Raw genomic sequence first — 17957 nt, forward strand, 5'->3', positions numbered from 1 at the left:
CTGTATACTAGTGGCAATGGCTCCGTACTTGTAATTAGGCCCTATGTCTTCTATATTTGAAGAAAGTGTCTCTGAAGAAGAAGTTTCTCCTTTTGGATTACTTTTGGAGTACAATATAGTACCAGAGAAGTCCCAGAAGAATTAATCGATCCAGAATCGAAAATGAGACCTGTGTGACACCCTTCACTCTGCTAGTGGCGTTGATACTTCACCTGAGCTAGAGTTTACAAAACCTGACCCTGCAGAACATGCAGATTCAGGGTACAGGAGTCTAATGGGGTTGCTGAATACATGGGCTGGGGTACCCACATTTGATCAGGATGATATGACTGATATACTTGACCAGGGCCACCAGAAGGACCCAGTTCTCCCATTCCATAGGGCGTTTCAGAGGACGGTAGAAAAAAATAGGAAGTTCCTGATACAATTGCGGCAGTCAACAGTAATTTTCCGAAGAAGTATAGAACTTCTAGTTGTGACCCTGATTATTTAAGTAGGCATCCCACTCCAGAAAGTCTAGTTATTCAGGCTGAAACTTCATCAAGTCAAACAGCCTCTTAATCTATCCCCCCGGATAGAGAGGATAAAATGGTGGATGCTTGGGCCCGTAAGGGCTTTACCATGGGTAGCATAGCTCTCAGTCCCTGTGGGACTGCATTTCGGTGGCGGCTGAACATATTACGGAAGGCGAGGAAAGGGAAGGCTTCCTGGATATTGTCAAAGACGGAAAAGAGGCATTGGTGGAATGTCTCCAGTCTGTACTGGATACTGCTGATAGTATCAGCAGACCCATGGCTACAAGCACAGTGTTACGCAGATTTGCGTGGTTGAGGAAGTCGGGATTTGCACCAGACGTGCAGGCCATGCTACTCAACATGCCTTTTTTATGGCTTGAGGCTGTTTGGTAGGAAAGCTGATGAAAGCTTAGAAAAACTACAGAACTCAAATGCGGTGGCTAAATCTCTTACCGCCTCCATTTGACAACCTCAGAAACCTTATTCGGGCTCATCTTCCTGGAGAGGTCGTTCTTTTCAGTGCTACTCCTCTTTTGGTAGAGGAAGAGGACAGGCCATTCAAAGAAGCAAGAGAAATGTCACTCGTGGTGGACAAGGAAAAAGTGCAAAACCAGCCTCAGGAACGGTATCTTTGCCCTCAGCCGCTCCTGCAGCCACCTCCAAATCACTATGAGGCCTTATCACACAAAACCCCAGTGGGAGGCAGAAACTCTCAGCATCTGAAAGAATGGCGGCCATTACTTCAGATGCTTGGGCACAGGGGACAGTAGCTCATGGTTACTGCCTTCCCTTCCTAAAAAGGCCTCAGGACCATCCACCGTGAACCAACTCTGTCAAAATTCCAGATCCGCTCCTCTTGCAGGAAATGTTAACCCTGCTAGAGAAAGGTGCAATAGAACATGTACCTGTAGCGGAGAGGAACAAGGGTTGGTACTCCCCTTACTTTCTCATTCCAACGAAGGATGGAGGATTGAGACCCATCTTGGTCTTAAGAAACTTGAACAAGTTCCTCAGGAAGGACAAGTTCAAGATGGTAACACTTTCTCAGATCCTTCAGGCTCTCCAACTCCAAGACTTGTTGGTATCATTGGACCTTCAGGATGCTTACTTTCATGTGCCAATCCATCCCAAACACAGAAAGTACCTGAGGTTCGCGGTTCTCACTATCAGTTTTGAGTTCTGCCATTTGGGCTAACCTCCGCCTGAGGGTTTTCACCAAACTGATGGCGGTTGTGGCAGCAAGTCTCAGGGGGGGATTCACGTCTACCCCTACGTGGACGATTGGTTGATCAGAGCGCGTTCTCCCGAACAAGCTCAGGAACATCTGTCGATTACCTGTCACTTCCTTCACAAACTGGGCTTCTCCATCAATTTCAGTCTCACATGATACCATCCCAAGAGCTCCAGTTTATTGGAGCAGTCTTGGATACTTCCTCGGGCAAAGCCTCGCCTCCCGAGGAGAGAGCTCCCCACATACTGCAGATGGTAACAAAGTTCCAGAATGCCCAAAATCTACCGTTTTCCGATTTTCTGAGGCTGCTCGGCCTCATGGCATCCTGCATTTTTATGGTGCCTCAGGCTCGACTGAGGGTCAGAACTCTTCAATGGGCCCTCAGAACTCAGTGGTCCCAGTTCTCGGGGAGTATGTCGGTTCTTCTGAAAGGCCCGAGCGCAGTTGCTCAGGATCTACTATGGTGGGCTTGCAACAACAATTTCCTCAAGGGAGAATCTTTTTGGCAACCATGGCCGGAGATAACAGTAGCGACAGACGCCTCACTCACAGGGTGGGGAGCCCACACCAACGATCTGACAATCAATGGTCGTTGGTCTCCATCAGAGTCCAGACTACACATCAACCTGTTGGAGCTGAGGGCAATCAGACTAGCGCTGAAGGCTTTCCTGCACTCTCTACAGGGAAAGAATGCCTTGATAATGACGGACAACACAATGGCCATGTACTACCTCAACAAGAGAGGAGGCGTAGGATCACTACCACTGTGCAGAGAGGCAATGCAGCTCTGGTTCTGGGCAAAACGAGAGGGAATCTCTCTATCGGCAGATCACCTAGCCGGAGAGCAGAACACAGCGGCAGACACTCTGAGCAGGCATATTACAGTCTCCCACGAGTGGGAGTTATCTCAGGAAGTCCTTCTGGAGATTTTCGTCCTTTGGGGAACCCCTCAAGTGGATCTGCGGTCAACCGGAAGTGAAAACAGTTCTGTTCAAGGGAATTTCCCCCAAGAGGAGCTCTAGGAGACGTGTTTGTGGTGGACTGGAAGTTCCCACTTCTGTACGCGTTTCCTCCAGTCCCCGTGATTCCTCAAGTAATCAGGAGGTTGAGAAAGTTCAGGAAAACAATGATCCTAATTGCCCCGGATTGGGCCAGGAGGACGTGGTAACAGGACCTTCTGGACATGGCCATCTGCCCTCCAATATGTCTTCCACAAAGAGAGTATTTTCTCTCGCAAGAGGAAGGTTGGTTTCTCCATCCAGAGGTTAAAACACTCAACCTTCACCCCTGGTTTCTGAAAGGTTGAGATACAAGGATTGGGATCTTCCGGATGACGTAATGGAGATTTTGCTTCGGCCAGCAACAAAATGTTTGTACCGGTGTCGTTGTAACATGTTCAGTAACTGGTGCAAAGATAAGGATGTGGACCTTTTTCAATATGGCACCCCAGTGGTGCTATCTTTCCTATTGCATCTAGCCAATCTGGGGCTCCAGATTGGGACAATTAATCTAGCTGCGCTGTCCATTTTCAAGCGCTCCTCGGAAGAGGTTTTCTACCATTAATAATTCAATTCCTGAAGGGGCTTACTAATGTTTACCCTCCAGTCCCCTTTCAAACTTGGGATTTAAATCTGGTACTTAAGTTTCTAACTTGTATACCTTTTGAGCCTCTGCACTCCTGTCCCTTGAGGCTTCTAACATTAAAAACTGTCCTTCGTGTAGCCTTAACATCAGCCCGAAGGGTTAGTTAGTTAGTGAACTACAGGCTCTCTCATGTAAACCTCCATATACTACTTTTTACAAGGACAAAGTGGTTCTTAAGGTTAAACTCTCTTTCTTACCAAAAGTATTTTCTGACTTCCACTTGTCACAAAAAATCATATTACCAACATTCTACTCTCCTCCTCATTTGGGCAAAGAAGAGGAGAGACTGCATAGACTGGACCCAAAAAGGGCTCTCAGTTTTTACATTTCAAGAATGTCAAAATTGCTTCAAGATGACCAACTTTTTGCAGGTTATACAGGCTATAAATTGGGATTAGCGGTGACAAAACAGACTATATCCCGCTGGATCATTCTGGCTATAATTGAGTGCTAATTGGCGGTAAAGTACCCACCGGATGGGCTTCGAGCCCATTCCACTAGGGGGGTGGCTACTTCTGCTGTTCTGAAGATATTTGTTCAGCTGCAACATGGGCATCAATGCATACCTTCATCAAGCATTATTGCTTAGATGCCTCTTCTTCCAATGAAAGTTTATTTGCCAAGGCAATACTTCATTCCGTCCATGAGAAAAATAATTAGTACTCCCACCTCCAAAATTGCCACTGCTATGGGACTCTATTCTATCATAAGATGAGGAATACGTGGGAGGACATAATCCATTCGAGGAACAAGTTACTTACCAACTGTAACATTTTTTCGACTGGATGTTCCTCCCACATATTCCTCATCGCCCCTCCCATCCAGCCCTGCAGTACAGTTTATATAAATTACACTCTCCTCTCACAAAAGGTCTATCAGTCATGGGGCACGCCTGTGTGTTCCTCGAATATTTCCTCGAAAAAGCATAACTGAAGATAACGGGCGCGGCACAAGCTACTTATACTGATGGTGTCGTTGACACGGTACGGAGCCCGTCGAGGGACATCAACCCCACGACCTTGTTCACAGCACCCTCTGCCGAGAATTATTTTTCCGAAGCAGCTAAGCTAGCAGGATACGAATATCATAAGATGAGGAATACGTGGGAGGAACATCCAGTCGAAAGAACGTTACAGTTAGTAAGTAACTTGTTCTTCTATTTTAGTTGATCGTTACGGGAAAATGAATATACCATGGAAAGACAGCGCTATTATGTGCTTACAGCGATCTCTAAACAGGGGAGACATCGAGCAGCTTGATACAAACGTCAAACTTATTTGATACTGCTGCAGCAGAGGGGAGTCCCTCAGGGTTGCAGGCTTCTTTTTCAGGGGTCCTCCTTTCACTGCAGGAGCCGGGCATTTGAAGCGGCACTTGGCATATTATGGGAGCACCTAAGAGGCTATACCTTCCATATGATGATTTACCAGGCATATGATATTATGATGGCATTTGAGTCTGTACTTCGCATATGTATATTACTTGTAAGACTATGCCTTCCATATGGTGACTATTACAGTCATAAAAACTCATTATTGTGGCATTTTAGGATGTACGTAACATATGTTGGTAGCACCTAAACATGTGGGGTTCTACCTTAGCACATAGTGACTACAACAGCCACATGATTTCATTATTGCAGCTTTTGTCACTGCACTTCTCATGTATCATCCAAAATATGCTGACTTTGTGAATGCTTGTTTTTTTGTTCCCTTGATATCAGTGACATAATACTAAATTTGAACTTAGGTATAAATCCCTTAGAGAGGTCTCACCCCTATGGGCAGTAGGCGGTATGTGCTGTAAGTTTATTACTCATATGCAGTTGGAGTGGAGCTTTCAAACGTTGAGATCCAATCAGGATCCAGCGGCACTGGGTGCCTGCCTCTATGCTGTTTTTTTTTTTTTTAAATAGATTTTTATTGATTTTTCAACACACTCAACAATACAAACCAAACAGCAGTGCAATGAACAATATTCCAATAAACATTTAACCATTAGTGCGCACTACTCCCCTGATCCCTCCCCCCTCGCGAGCCATTTTCCATGTCTTGTTCCGCATCTGTTGCACATGAGCGAGCATCGTTATCATCCGAATCTCCTGAAACCCCTGTCCCGAATATGCAGGATATCAATGTCTTCCAAGCCATCAAAGAGCCCAGTTCCTCCTCCCAAGACATACAACTCGCCTCCTGCCACACCGCTGTCTCAGCCTCCGCCCATTTCTGTAGGTCATTCCACCACACCTCAACCCGTGGCTTGCTACATTTTTTCCAGCCCATGGCTATTCGTCGTTTGGCCAGCACATACGCTAAGTCTTTCAGTTTGCTTACGTGTTTCTGCTTTCGAGGTCTGGGAAACGCACCCAGATGGCGGCATGCCCAGGCGGTGTCTATGGCAAGCGTGACCCCTCTCTCTCTCAGCTTGCGCGCCACCTCCCTCCAGAACCCCTCAATCACTGGGCACGCCCAAAACATATGCGTCATGTCCGCATTTTCCTCGTCGCATTTGGGGCACGCCTGTCTGCCTGCATTCCGAAATTTGGATATCCTCAGAGGGGTCATGTACGCTCTGTGCGTGACGTACAGTTGTATTTGCTGCAGTCTGGCATTTCGAGACACTTTCCTGTGGTACCCTAAAGCCCGTTCCCACGTCCCATCTTCCATTTCGATCCCCACCTCGCTCTCCCATTCCGATCGTAGGCATGTCAGTTCCTTCCCAACTTTCGACATCACCATCTCATACAGCCTAGAAATTTCATGTCCCCCTTCCGTTGTATCATATATCCCTGCCATCGTAACCTCCGATTCGTCCGCCATGGCATTCTCAGGCCACAGTTCCCGAATTTTCTTCCCCAATCTGTGGTATGTAACATATTGGCCTTCGTGCAATCCAATCTCCTCGCTAAGTTCCACAAACCCCTTAATGGCACCCTCCTGCCACACATCGCCCAATGTCACCAACCCCACCGATTCCCAGTAGGTCCTAATAATCCCCCTCAGCGGTCCATCCACCCCCGCCAGGGCAACCATTGGAATTTGCGGAGAACACGGAAGTGGGTCTCCCATCATTGTACATGCCCGTCTCCACACCTTCCACCCCAGCTTCACCATCGCCGGGTACCTTCTCGTGACAGCCTCGGGCAACCAAATGACCTCCCTTAGGAATAATGGGGCACAATCTTGCCCGAATAGTCTGAGTTCTGGGGTCTCTTCGTCGGACAGCCATTTGGACACAAACTGTAGTTGGCTCGCTATGTAATAAGCCTCAAAGTTTGGGAGTTTGACTCCCCCCTTTTCATGAAAGTTCTGTAACTTCCAGAGCGCTACTCTGTTACGAGTACCATGCCACAGAAACTCTCTGCAAACCCCATTAATTTTAGTGAAAAAGCCCTTAGGGATCATGTATGGGATGTTGCTAAAGTAATGTAGCAGCCTAGGCAGCACTACCATTTTGATCATCGCCCCACGCCCCATCATAGCCAGGGGCAACTTCTGCCAAAAGCTCATACATGCGCGTATCTTCTCAACAGCCATCTCCGTGTTACGCTTGTGTTCTTCCTCCACCGTGTGGTAGATATCTATTCCCAGGTAACGGAATGTATTGACTGACCAGGGCACCTGGAGCACCGGCAGCCGTTCTGTGGGAACACCCCTATAGCAGCCCAACGGGAAAATGTACGATTTCTGGGGGTTGACCGCTATGCCCGACAACCTCGCATATCTCCCCATCACGTCCAGGATATATTGTAAATTCTCCTCCGGATGACTCAAGTACAATAACAAGTCATCCGCATACAGGGATATCAGATGGTTTTCTCCCCCCACCTCAATGCCCACGATATCATACTGCTGCCGCAGGTACAGTGCCAGAGGTTCCAGGGCCAAGATATACAACATCGGGGACCAAGGACACCCCTGTCTAGTGCCTCTACTAAGCTGCCATCTCTCAGATATAATCATACCCGTCCGAACTCTAGCCAGCGGAGCACTGTACAGCAGCTCCGCCCATCGAACATATCCTGGTCCCAGTCCGTATTCTCTCAGGGCCGCCAGCAGCCACTTCCAATTAACCGAGTCGAAGGCTTTTACAGCGTCCAACGACACTATCGCCATTTCCCCATCACTGTTAGATCCCATTTCGATCACCCGGTGGAGTCGTCTATGGTTTTGGGCAATGTTTCTCCCCGGGACATATCCCGTTTGGTCCGGGTGTACTAGTTTGCCTATCACCCTCCGCAATCTGTTGGCCAGGACAGCCGTTAGTATTTTGCTGTCCTGATTCAGCATAGATACTGGTCTGTACGACCCACAACTATGCCCGGGTTTATTGGGCTTAGGGAGCGGTATAATAATCGCTTCCCTGAGCGATTCCGGCAACCTCCCCTTCTCGAACGCCTCATTAAGCATATCAAGCATTGGGGGGAGTACTTCCGCTCCAAAGGTTTTATAAAATTCGCTGGGCAGGCCGTCCGTTCCTGGGGTCTTACTAGTGGGTAGCTGCCGGACGACCGCCTCCAACTCCCCTAGTGTTATTGGGGCATCTAGTTCCTCTCTCTCCTCCGTGCTTATCTTGGGCAGCCCGATATCTTGCAGGGTCTCCAACATTTCCTCCCGGTCGACGCCACCCGGATCCCCATACAATACTTTATAGTAATTTACGAATTCCTCATTGACACCCTCCTGGGTATCTATCTGCTCCACATCCTCTCTAGTTATTGTCCTAATCGGGGGTCTCGGGGTTTCTCTTTTATATAACCATGCCAGAAGACGGCCCGTTTTATCTCCTCCCGCATGTTGCCTCTCAGTATACTTTTTGTAATTTAGATTACAGAGCCTCCCCCAATGTTCTGTACACTGCTGCTGCAGTTTAAGCACCAGCTCGTTATCTATATGCTCGCTCTTCAGCGCCTGTTCCAGCTCTCTCTCCGCCTTCTGTAAATCGACCAGGACCCCATTCTGCAAACCTTTCGATTTAGCAATCGCCACCCCTCGTACCACAACCTTAAAGGCCTCCCACAGAGTTCCCGCCGAGTCAACGCTGCCAGTGTTGGTATCGAAATAGCTAACTATCTCCTCCCGCATGTCTTCCCTAAAAGCCTGGTCTTTAAGCGCCTCTGCGCGCAGGCGCCACGTCGGGATCCGCGCTCTGGGGCGGCCATATTGCCATCCCACCACCATAGGCGAGTGGTCCGAGAGGACCCTCGCTCTATATTCCGCACTAGACACATCCACCAAGACGTCCGACGTGGCAAAAATATAGTCTAGCCTAGTGTGCAACTGCTGCGGGGCCGAGTAATGCGAGTACTGTCTCCCATTGGGGTGCTTGGTCCTCCACACGTCCTCGAGCTCAAAGTCCCGCAGCAGCGTCCGCAGCGCCCGGGCTGCAGGGGCGGGCCTAATCACCTTATCGTCGGATCTGTCCATCCCCGGGTCCAACACACAGTTAAAATCCCCTCCCCAGAGCACCGCACTCCCCACACACCAGCTCAAGTTGGTACTCATGGTCCGGAAGTACTCTGCCGTGCCCTGGTTCGGGGCATACGTGTTCACTACACACATCTCTCTGTTCTCGACTACCCCTCTCACCATAGCCAGACGCCCCTCAGTATCCACAAGTTCCTGCCGCAGTTGAAACGGGACATGCGGCGCCACCCAGATCAGCACGCCTCTAGCATAAGCTGAGTACGCGGATCCTACCACCGTTCCACCCCACTTTTTCTTCACCAGCTCTAGTTTGTCTCGGGTCAAATGCGTTTCTTGTAGTAATGCAACGTCTATCTTTTGTCGCCTCAAGTATAACATAACTTTGTTCCGTTTCAAATAACTATTGAGGCCCCTGACGTTCCATGTCAACAATTTTAGCTCCCCCATAATGTACTGATATCTTGCACTCTCCCCCCCGACTATCCCCGCTCGTTCATGCTATCCAGAAATCTCATCCAAAATCTTCCCTCAGGGCTCGCGATCCCATTCAAACCTCCCAACACTATATACACCCCAACTTTCCCCACACCCCCCATTCCCTCTACCCATCCCCTCCCCCCCAACTCCCTCCCCAACTGTTGCCCAGCTCCATCCCGGGAACTCAGGCCCCCCCACATCTAGTTCCGGCTGTTACACACAGAGCCCAGTAGGGTAAAGTCGCCCTAGCGGCCACTTAACTAAGAAATACTAAAAGGGGTGAATGGACCAGCCCCGAAAGGCTCCCATGTATGACAACAATTACAGTGCAAACAGTGCATTTTAACATCCAGTTCCAGGCCCGACCTCCTCAGGCCATAGCAATAACTATAGTCAAGTCCCATAGTCTCCGGCAACACCCTCTCTCGTCGTAGAGCACTTATCTCTCATTGCCACCTTCATCCGCCTGGACCTCCGACTCCTGGGGGCTGCCCTGCATGTCCAGCCAACTCATGGCGTCCTCCGGTGACTCAAAAAACAGGGATCTATTATTGTGGATCACCTTTAATTTGGCCGGGTAGAGGAGCATATATTTCTTCCCTGCCTCTCTCAGTCTTCTCTTGACCGCCCCGAAGTTCATCCGACTTCTCTGCACCATCATGGTGTAGTCTGGGTAGGCCGTTATAGTGGCCTCCCCCCTTTTGATAGTTCCTCCTTTACGAAAATGCTCCAAAATCCTTTCCCGGTCACGGTAGTTAAGGATTTTGGCTATCATTGGCCTGGGCGGACCGCCCGGTGGAGGCCTCCTAGCCAATGCTCTATGTGCTCGCTCCACCGCAAAACCCTGCGACAGCGCACCCCCGGTAATCTCTTGGAGCAACATATTCTCAATGAAGTCCGTGGGGTTATGACCCTCCAATCCTTCCGGGATGCCCACAACACGGATATTGTTCCTTCGGGCGCGCCCCTCCGCTTCCTCGGCCCTGTTCTCCAGGTTGCGCACTTTCTGTTCCAAAATATGCAGGTCGGCCTTGTGTGAGGCACAATCTGCCGTTTTGGCGCTGCCCTCCTTTTCCAGACTCTCTGTGCGCTCCGATAGGGCCTTCACATCCTGTCGAAGTAGGTTCACCTCCTCCCGAACTTCTCCGACTTTGAGGTCGAGCGCTGTTTTCAGGTCCGCCACCACCATTTCAAGCTTGGCCTCCCAAGCGCTTTTCAAGTCCGCTTTCAGTTCAGCGAGAGCAGCTAGCACGTCCTGATTTGGGCTAGCCGCGGCCATGGGTGGCTTCTCCTTGGTCCGAGCACTCTCTGGGCCCGTCGGTGACTTAGTAAACTCGTCCAATGTGGGCTGTTTCGCTCTCTGTCTGACGGGCTTATTCGCCATTCCACAGCCACTGTATGCCGTGGGCCCGTACACGCGACCCCGTCGTAGGATCAGCCACTATCTGAGTGTCCCCAAAAGTCCAGGGCCATGCATGCGATACTTCGGCGTGGTCCGTTGCACCGGTCAGCTCAGGCGGGTCCTAGTGCCGATCGCCGACCGTCGCCAACCGTTTCCCAGGCCCGCGTTAGATTATCGGTGCCCACAGATACGCGCCGACGCTTTCCCAGAGGCTTATCTTTATCTCCACGGCCTGCACCGCCCACGTCGCCGCCGATCACCGCGAGGGTGTTCCTTTCAACTCGTATGTGTCCCCTCCATTGTCCGGTGTGGCCGCCATTTTCACTCCGTCTGGTCCGCGACTCCAGGAACTTCGATCGCATTTATCTACCGTTGCCGGGCTTGTGGAGGTTTCAGCTCTTCAATAGTTGTGCAGCTCACATTCATGGACGGGTACTCTCATTTCTGGCCTGCGGAAGTTAATGCCAATGCACTATTGCACAGGATGAATGTAGGATCTCCGGGAGCTTTCCCAAGAGCGCGTCCTCTCACATGGCTTCCAAGCCACGCCCCGCCTGCCTCTATGCTGTTAACTCCAACTGCCCCCCTCTCACTCTGGCCACCTTATTTTACCTTCCGACACCTGACTGATGGTCTCCTTGTGCAACCCTGCCACTGCTACCTTCAGCTTCATTGCTCGTCTGAGCACCCCAACCTGTGGCCTGGACACAAACAACAAACTACTGCCTGAACTTCACTTGCATCTATTTTCTTTTCTTTATTTACTTGAAATAGTTTCATTTCCCAGCACCCAGCCAGTAGTCTTGCTGCTAGTAACTTTTTTTTGCATGGTGCTGCAGGCAATATGGGATATTTTGAGCTGTTAGACCGCCTTACATTCCCTCACTTTGCTCAAGCCCATTGGTTGTGATTCCAGACATATGACATCCCATATTGCCCGCGGCTCTGTGAAATAATGCTTAATTACATCATCATTTGTGAGATATTTGTGTAATAATGTATGTTTTTTTCAACCACAAGTGACTTCTGCTTGCGTTAATTATACAAAATGTTCATGTTATTAACAATGGGATTTATCATTGCCAAATACTATACCATCTCCACTGCTGCCAGGATCCAAAATGATGCTCTTTACATTTTTCAAGATTCTCATCCCTTCCGGCTGCAAAGTAAAACATATATGGTTACATACATCATATAGCATCTGCTCTATTGACACAGATGCACATTCCGAATGTGTATTGTCATCCAGCAAGTAATGTGATAATTCATTGATATAGGCAGTCTCCAATGTGCACTTTCTTCAGTCATTGTCCTGAACAATACAGACATGTTTCAAAACACCTTTTACAAGAGGGGAACATTAGTCATCATTCCTCAAATCTTGAATACAAATATTCATAAAGACATATTCAAATGGATTGTGTCCTCCCAAGTATTCCTCTTCTTTGATATACGATGTCCAGCTTCAGCTGCTTCAGCAAATATTTCAGCAGACGGCACTGTGTGTCAATGCAGTCGACTCGATGTCCCTCGAGGGTCTCTGTCTTGAGGATGATGTCATCAAAGGCATATATAACACATGCAGGGCCCGTTGGCTTCAGTTCCGATTTTCCGCAAATATTTTCCACGAATGCTATCACTTGGTGTCTCGGGGTGGAGCATAAGACCTCGGCCTGCTCCAAGTGCCAGTCGATGACTGGAAAGTCTCTGAAGGAGCAAAAGGGGAAATTGGCGGTAGGTCGAAACACCAAAATATCACCTTGTACCCCGACCAAAAAGTCTTCGACCGACGAGTCGAGAGGTGACTCTTGTCAGAGGAAGAAAGTTAAAAGATTGTGATCGATATGTGGCTCCCACCACTCCTCATCGTCATCGAGGAAGTCCTAAAAGAGGCACCATAGGAAGCCTTCTTCAATTTCATCATCGGACACCTCCCCTGAGAGGGTATCTTGCCCCACAAAACAGTCCACACCTGCCGAATGAGAAGCATTTAGAGCAGAAATGCTGAAAACATTTGGAAAGCAAAAACCCAAAAGGGCAAGCCATGCTCCGACCGCACCTTCCAAGAAGCTGGTAAGGAAAGGGCTCGACCCAAATCCATCGCGCCCTTAAGCCCGGGACGAAGGCTTGATCCTCATTAAGAGCCAGCATCAGCAGAGCCATGGCTACTAGCACTGTTATAAGCAGATGTTTAATGCCTGAGGAAGTTGGGTTTTGCCACTGGATGTGCAATCCAGACTCCTCAAGATGCCCTTTGACGGGTCTCACCTTTTTAGCAACAATGCTGATGAGAGCCTTGAGAAGTTGCAGACCTCAAAGGCGGCAGCCAAATCTTTAGGTACCGCTATTAGGCAACGTCAGCCTTTTTGCCCTAGTGGACAACCTTGGAGGGGTAGATTTTTTCGTTACCACTCCTCAGTTGGAAGAGCGAGAGGAATGGTTGGTCAAAGGGGCCAAAGAAGATTCCCTCGTGGTGGGCGAGGGAGAGGTGCAAAGCCAGCTGAAGCAGGGGCATCTTTACGGTCTGCTACTGCATCAGCCGCCTCAAAACCTCTCTGAGGTCTTGAGTCACAGTTCACCAGTGGGGGGGGGGCAGACTGTTTCAGCATCTAGAAGAATGACGAGACATTACTTCAGATGCTTGGGCATTGGAAACCATAGCCCACGGTTATTGCCTTCCTTTCATTCAAAGAACTCAGCACTCCACTGGGGAGCCATTTTTTGAGGATTCCAGAACCGCTCCTTGTTCAGCAAATGTTAACCCTGCTAGAGAAAGGTGCTATAGAACCAGTGCCTGTAGCGGACAGGAACAAGGGATGGTATTCTCTATATTTCCTAATACCCAAAAAGGATGGAGGACTGAGACCCATCCTGGACTTGAGATACTTGAACAAGTTCCTCAGGAAGGACAAGTTCAAGATGGTCACATTTTCTCAGATCCTTCAGGCCCTTGAACTCCAGGATTAGATGGTGTCATTGGACCTTCAGGATGCTTATTTTCATGCGCCAATCCATCTCAAGCACAGAAAATACCTTTCGGCTGACCTCCCACCAAGGGTTTTCACCAAACTGATGGCGGTGGTGGCAGCGAGTCTCAGGAGAGGGGTGATTCATGTCTACCCCTACCTGGACGATTGGCTGATCAGGGCGCATTCTCCCGAATCAAGTCCTGAATCATCTCAACGTCACCTGCCACTCCCTTCACAGACTGGGCTTCTCCCTCACTTACAAGAAGTCCCATATGACACCTTCTCAGAAGCTCCAGTTCATCATGGCTGTACTCGATACATCCTTGGGAAAGAGTCCGCCATCCGAGGTGAGGGCTCAAGACATTTTACAGAAGGTCTCCAAATTTCAGAGTGCCCAGACTCTACCAGCCTTTGATTTTTTGAGGTTGCCTGGCCTCATGGCACCCTGCTTTTTTCTGGTGCCAGAGGCTCGGCTGAGAATGAGATCCCTTCAATAGGCTCTCAGAACTCAATAGCCCCAGTTATCAGGAAAGATGTCGGACCTACTTCAGGTTCCAAGCAGGGTCGCACAGGATCTTCTCTGGTGGGCCTGCAAGCACAATATTCTGAAGTGAGAACCCTTTTGGCAACCATGGCCGAAGATAACAGTAGTGACAGACGCCTTACTCACTGGGTGGGGAGCCCACACCAATGATCTGACATCGGAGTCCAAACTACATATCAATCTTTTGGAGCTGAGGGCAATCAGACTAGCGTTGAAGGCCGTCCTGCTCTCTGTACAGGGAAAGAATGTCCTGATAATGACAGACAACACGGTGGCCATGTACTACCTCAACAAAAGAGGAGGTTTAGGGTCACTACCTCTGTGCAGAGAGGCAATGCAGCTCTGATACTGGGCAATTCAAGAAGGAATCTCTCTATCAGCAGTTTACCTAGCTGGAGCTCCTACGAGTGTGAACTAGCTCAGGAAGTCCTTCAAGAGATCTTCACGTTTGCAACCAGTGTCAACCGGAAGTGCGAACTGTACTGCTCCAGGGAATTTCCTCCAAGAGGAGCTCTAGGAGAAGCGTTCATAGTGGACTGGGAGTTTCCACTCCTGTACACGTTTCCTCCAGTCCCCATCATTCCGCAAGTGATCAGGAGGTTGAGAAAGTTTGGGAACCGCATGATCCTAGTTGCCCCAGATTGGGCGAGGAGGACGTGGTACCTGGACCTTCTGGACATGTCCATCTGCCCTCCAAAAGGTCTTCTACTAAGAGAGGGCCTTCTCTCACGAGAGGAGGGTTGGGTTCTCCATCCAGAGGTCAAAACACTCAGCCTTCACACATTGTTTCTGAGAGGCTGAGATACAAGAATTGGGACATCCCGGATGATGTAATGGAGATTTTGCCTTCGGCCAGAAGGCCAGCAACAAAGTCTTTGCACCAATGCCGTTGGAACAAATTCTGCAGCTGGTGCAGAGACAAGAATGTAGACCCTTTTCTGTGCAAAACACCTGATGTGTTATCCTTTCTACTATCCTTAGCCAATCTGGAACTCCAGCTTGGAACTATTAAGGGCTATTTAGAGGTGCTGTCCATCTTTAAGCGCTCATCTGAAGAATGTTCATATTTCAAGATTCCACTGGTGATTCAATTTCTAATGGGGCTCACCAATGTGTTCCCTCCATCTCCTTTCCAGGTTCCAATTTGGGACCTTAATCTGGTACAAAAATGTCTAATGTGTGCACCCTTTGAACCCTTGCACTCATGTCCACTAAGGTTGTTAACTTTTAAAACAATTCTCTTGGTAGCACTAACTTCAGCACGTAGAGTGAGTGAATTGCAGGCACTTTCATCCAAGCCACCCTTTACTATCTTCCATAAGGATAGGTTGTTCTGAGGGTTAAGCCTTTGTTCTTACCCAAAATAATTTCTGATTTTCACATAGGGCAGAACATTGTTTTACCTTCTTTCTATCCCCCACCTCATCCTGGCATGGAGGAGTAGAGATTCCATAGGTGTGACCCTCGCAGAGCTCTGAGATTTTATATATCTAGGCTATCAAAACTTCGCATTGATGATCATCAGCTTTTCATTGGCTACAGGCCACAAACTGGGTCAGGCTGTTACGAAACAGACCTTATCCAGGTGGATCATTCTGGCAATTTTGGAATGTTACAATCTGGCAGGCAAGAATCCTCCTGAAGGAGTAAGGACCTATTCCACCAGGGGCATGGCTACCTCTACAGCCCTGCAAAGGGGTGTACCGATAAAAAGTATTTGTGAGGCAGCAACGTGGTCTACTATCCACACGTTTACAAAACATTATTGCCTGGAGTCTTCCCTCGGTCAGGATGGGAGCTTTGGAAAAGCAGTCCTGCATTCGGTTCATGAATACCATAAATAATCTAAATTCGTACTCCCTCTAATACTTCTTTGGGAGTCTTTAAAAGATGAGAAATACGTGGGAGGACACAATCCCTTTGAAGAACAAGTTAATTACCCCTGGTAACGTTCTTTCGACTGGATGTTCCTCCCACGTATTCCTCATCGCCCTCCCAACCTACCCCACCGTAGAATTTCCCATGCTATTACAGCTTTTGCTCCTTCAAAGTTGAGTACGGTCATTCTTGTGGTTATGCGTATTAATACTGTAAGAAAAAACGGAACTGAAGCCAATGGACGCTGCGCGTGCTATATATGCCTTCGATGACAGTCTTGAGACGGAGGACCTTGAGGGATGTCGAGTCGACTGCGTCGACGCACAGCGCCTTCTGCCGAAATTGTTTTCCGAAGCAGCTCAAGCTGGATATCGAATATCAAGATGAGGAATACGTCAGAGGAACATCCAGTCGAAGGAATGTTACTGGGGGTAAGTAACTTGTTCTTCTGTACCGAATGGGTTTCTTACTCAATGCCTTTATGTAATGCCCTTATTATCTTGACAACTCACCTTCAAATCAGTCAACCACTGGGATTCCTTTAAACAGTATTCAGATTGCAGCTAGGGATAATCCGTTCTCTGGATTTGGATCATTGTAAGCATTGTGCCCTTTATGTAATTCTTATATTACAGATATGTGTTTGCCTTCAGATTGGTTGAATAAATAATGTACAGAAATTACATCAGTACAGACAATCAGGGAAAATGATTTTAGTGTATGAAATCGCTCATGTGCAGCTTTGTGTGCAATATAACATCAACTTGTTTAACCTTTATTTATCAGATCTGGGAAAGGTCTTAGGCGATGATCGCTTCTTCCCTCCCCAGCAGGATCACTTAAAACTGTGCTGGTTGGCGTACACCGACAGCATTATACTCGTTTTACTAGACTCCAATTGGGCTTCAGTGAGTCTTAAGTTAATTCCAGCTATTCACTCAATGGAACGATTTAACAATTAATATCAATAAATCTAAGATTTTATGTTTTGCCGAAAGGAAAAAGAAACTGTTAAAGTTCAGTGGAAGCTTACCAAAGTTATACTAGAAACAACAATGTTTTCCCATGCAGAGGAACACTTAACTAAAGGAAGTTGAAGAGAGGCTCAGTATTAAACATTAAGCATTTATAGGCCTCTAGTTTGGATAAGCCTTTAATTTAACATCTGGGTAGCAAAGGATCAGCTCGTTGTAGCTGTAGTCCTGAGGGTCACTACATCCTTCTTGCAGTGAAGTTAGCATGATACAGACAGGGAGATGTGAACAGGATACAGAGAGAGAGAGCGGAGCAGGATACAGAGGGAGAGGTGCGATTCCACCCATTACTGACGCCCGAACTTGCTTTACGTTGACCCGCAGGACTTCAGCTACAATGAGGCTTTTGGTCCTCGCAAGCCACAGGAGGTCATGTACACTATGGACCTCTCAGTGAGAGACACACTAAATCTAAAGACTGCAGCTTCAGTAGGAATCTAAATCCTTTGCTGACCAGATGTTAAATTAAAGGCTTATCCAAACTAGATCAAGATATTGCCCAGGATACCAGAAATGTCCTTTTTTTATTTTATTTTTTTATTGCTGCATTTACAGTTTACAAGGAACGATACACAACATGAGTTCAGAAGAAGAAAAAATAAAATAAAATTACAATTTACACATTTACAAAGTGGTTCGGCCTTTTGCCCACTCTGCCATACTGGTTGCAGGCAAAGGAGAAATATATTAAGAAGGAGGTTGAAGGTGACATCAAGGGAAAGGAGGAGTGTATTAAGATTGGATGTGATATCAAGGGGAAGGAGTAGGAGTGTATAAAGGAGATAGCCTTGCCCACTGTTCCATAGTGGCTGCAGCTACACTCTTTGGGACATG

General features: G+C 48.1%; 1 protein-coding gene across 2 annotated transcripts in view; it reads right to left on the minus strand.

Annotated features, from left to right (window-relative positions):
* Positions 1–17957, minus strand: part of LOC138447868 (complement C3-like) — a 1306650-nt gene that overhangs the window by 477117 nt on the left and 811576 nt on the right. For both annotated transcript variants that reach the window (XM_069604330.1, XM_069604329.1), the window contains one exon: positions 11791–11857. In XM_069604330.1, the coding sequence (XP_069460431.1) occupies positions 11791–11857 (67 nt within the window). The remainder of the gene's footprint in view (positions 1–11790; positions 11858–17957) is intronic.

This window comes from Ambystoma mexicanum, chromosome 3q (assembly GCF_040938575.1).
Source record: "Ambystoma mexicanum isolate Mex_15411 chromosome 3q, UKY_AmexF1_1, whole genome shotgun sequence".
Classification (NCBI taxonomy): domain Eukaryota; kingdom Metazoa; phylum Chordata; class Amphibia; order Caudata; family Ambystomatidae; genus Ambystoma; species Ambystoma mexicanum.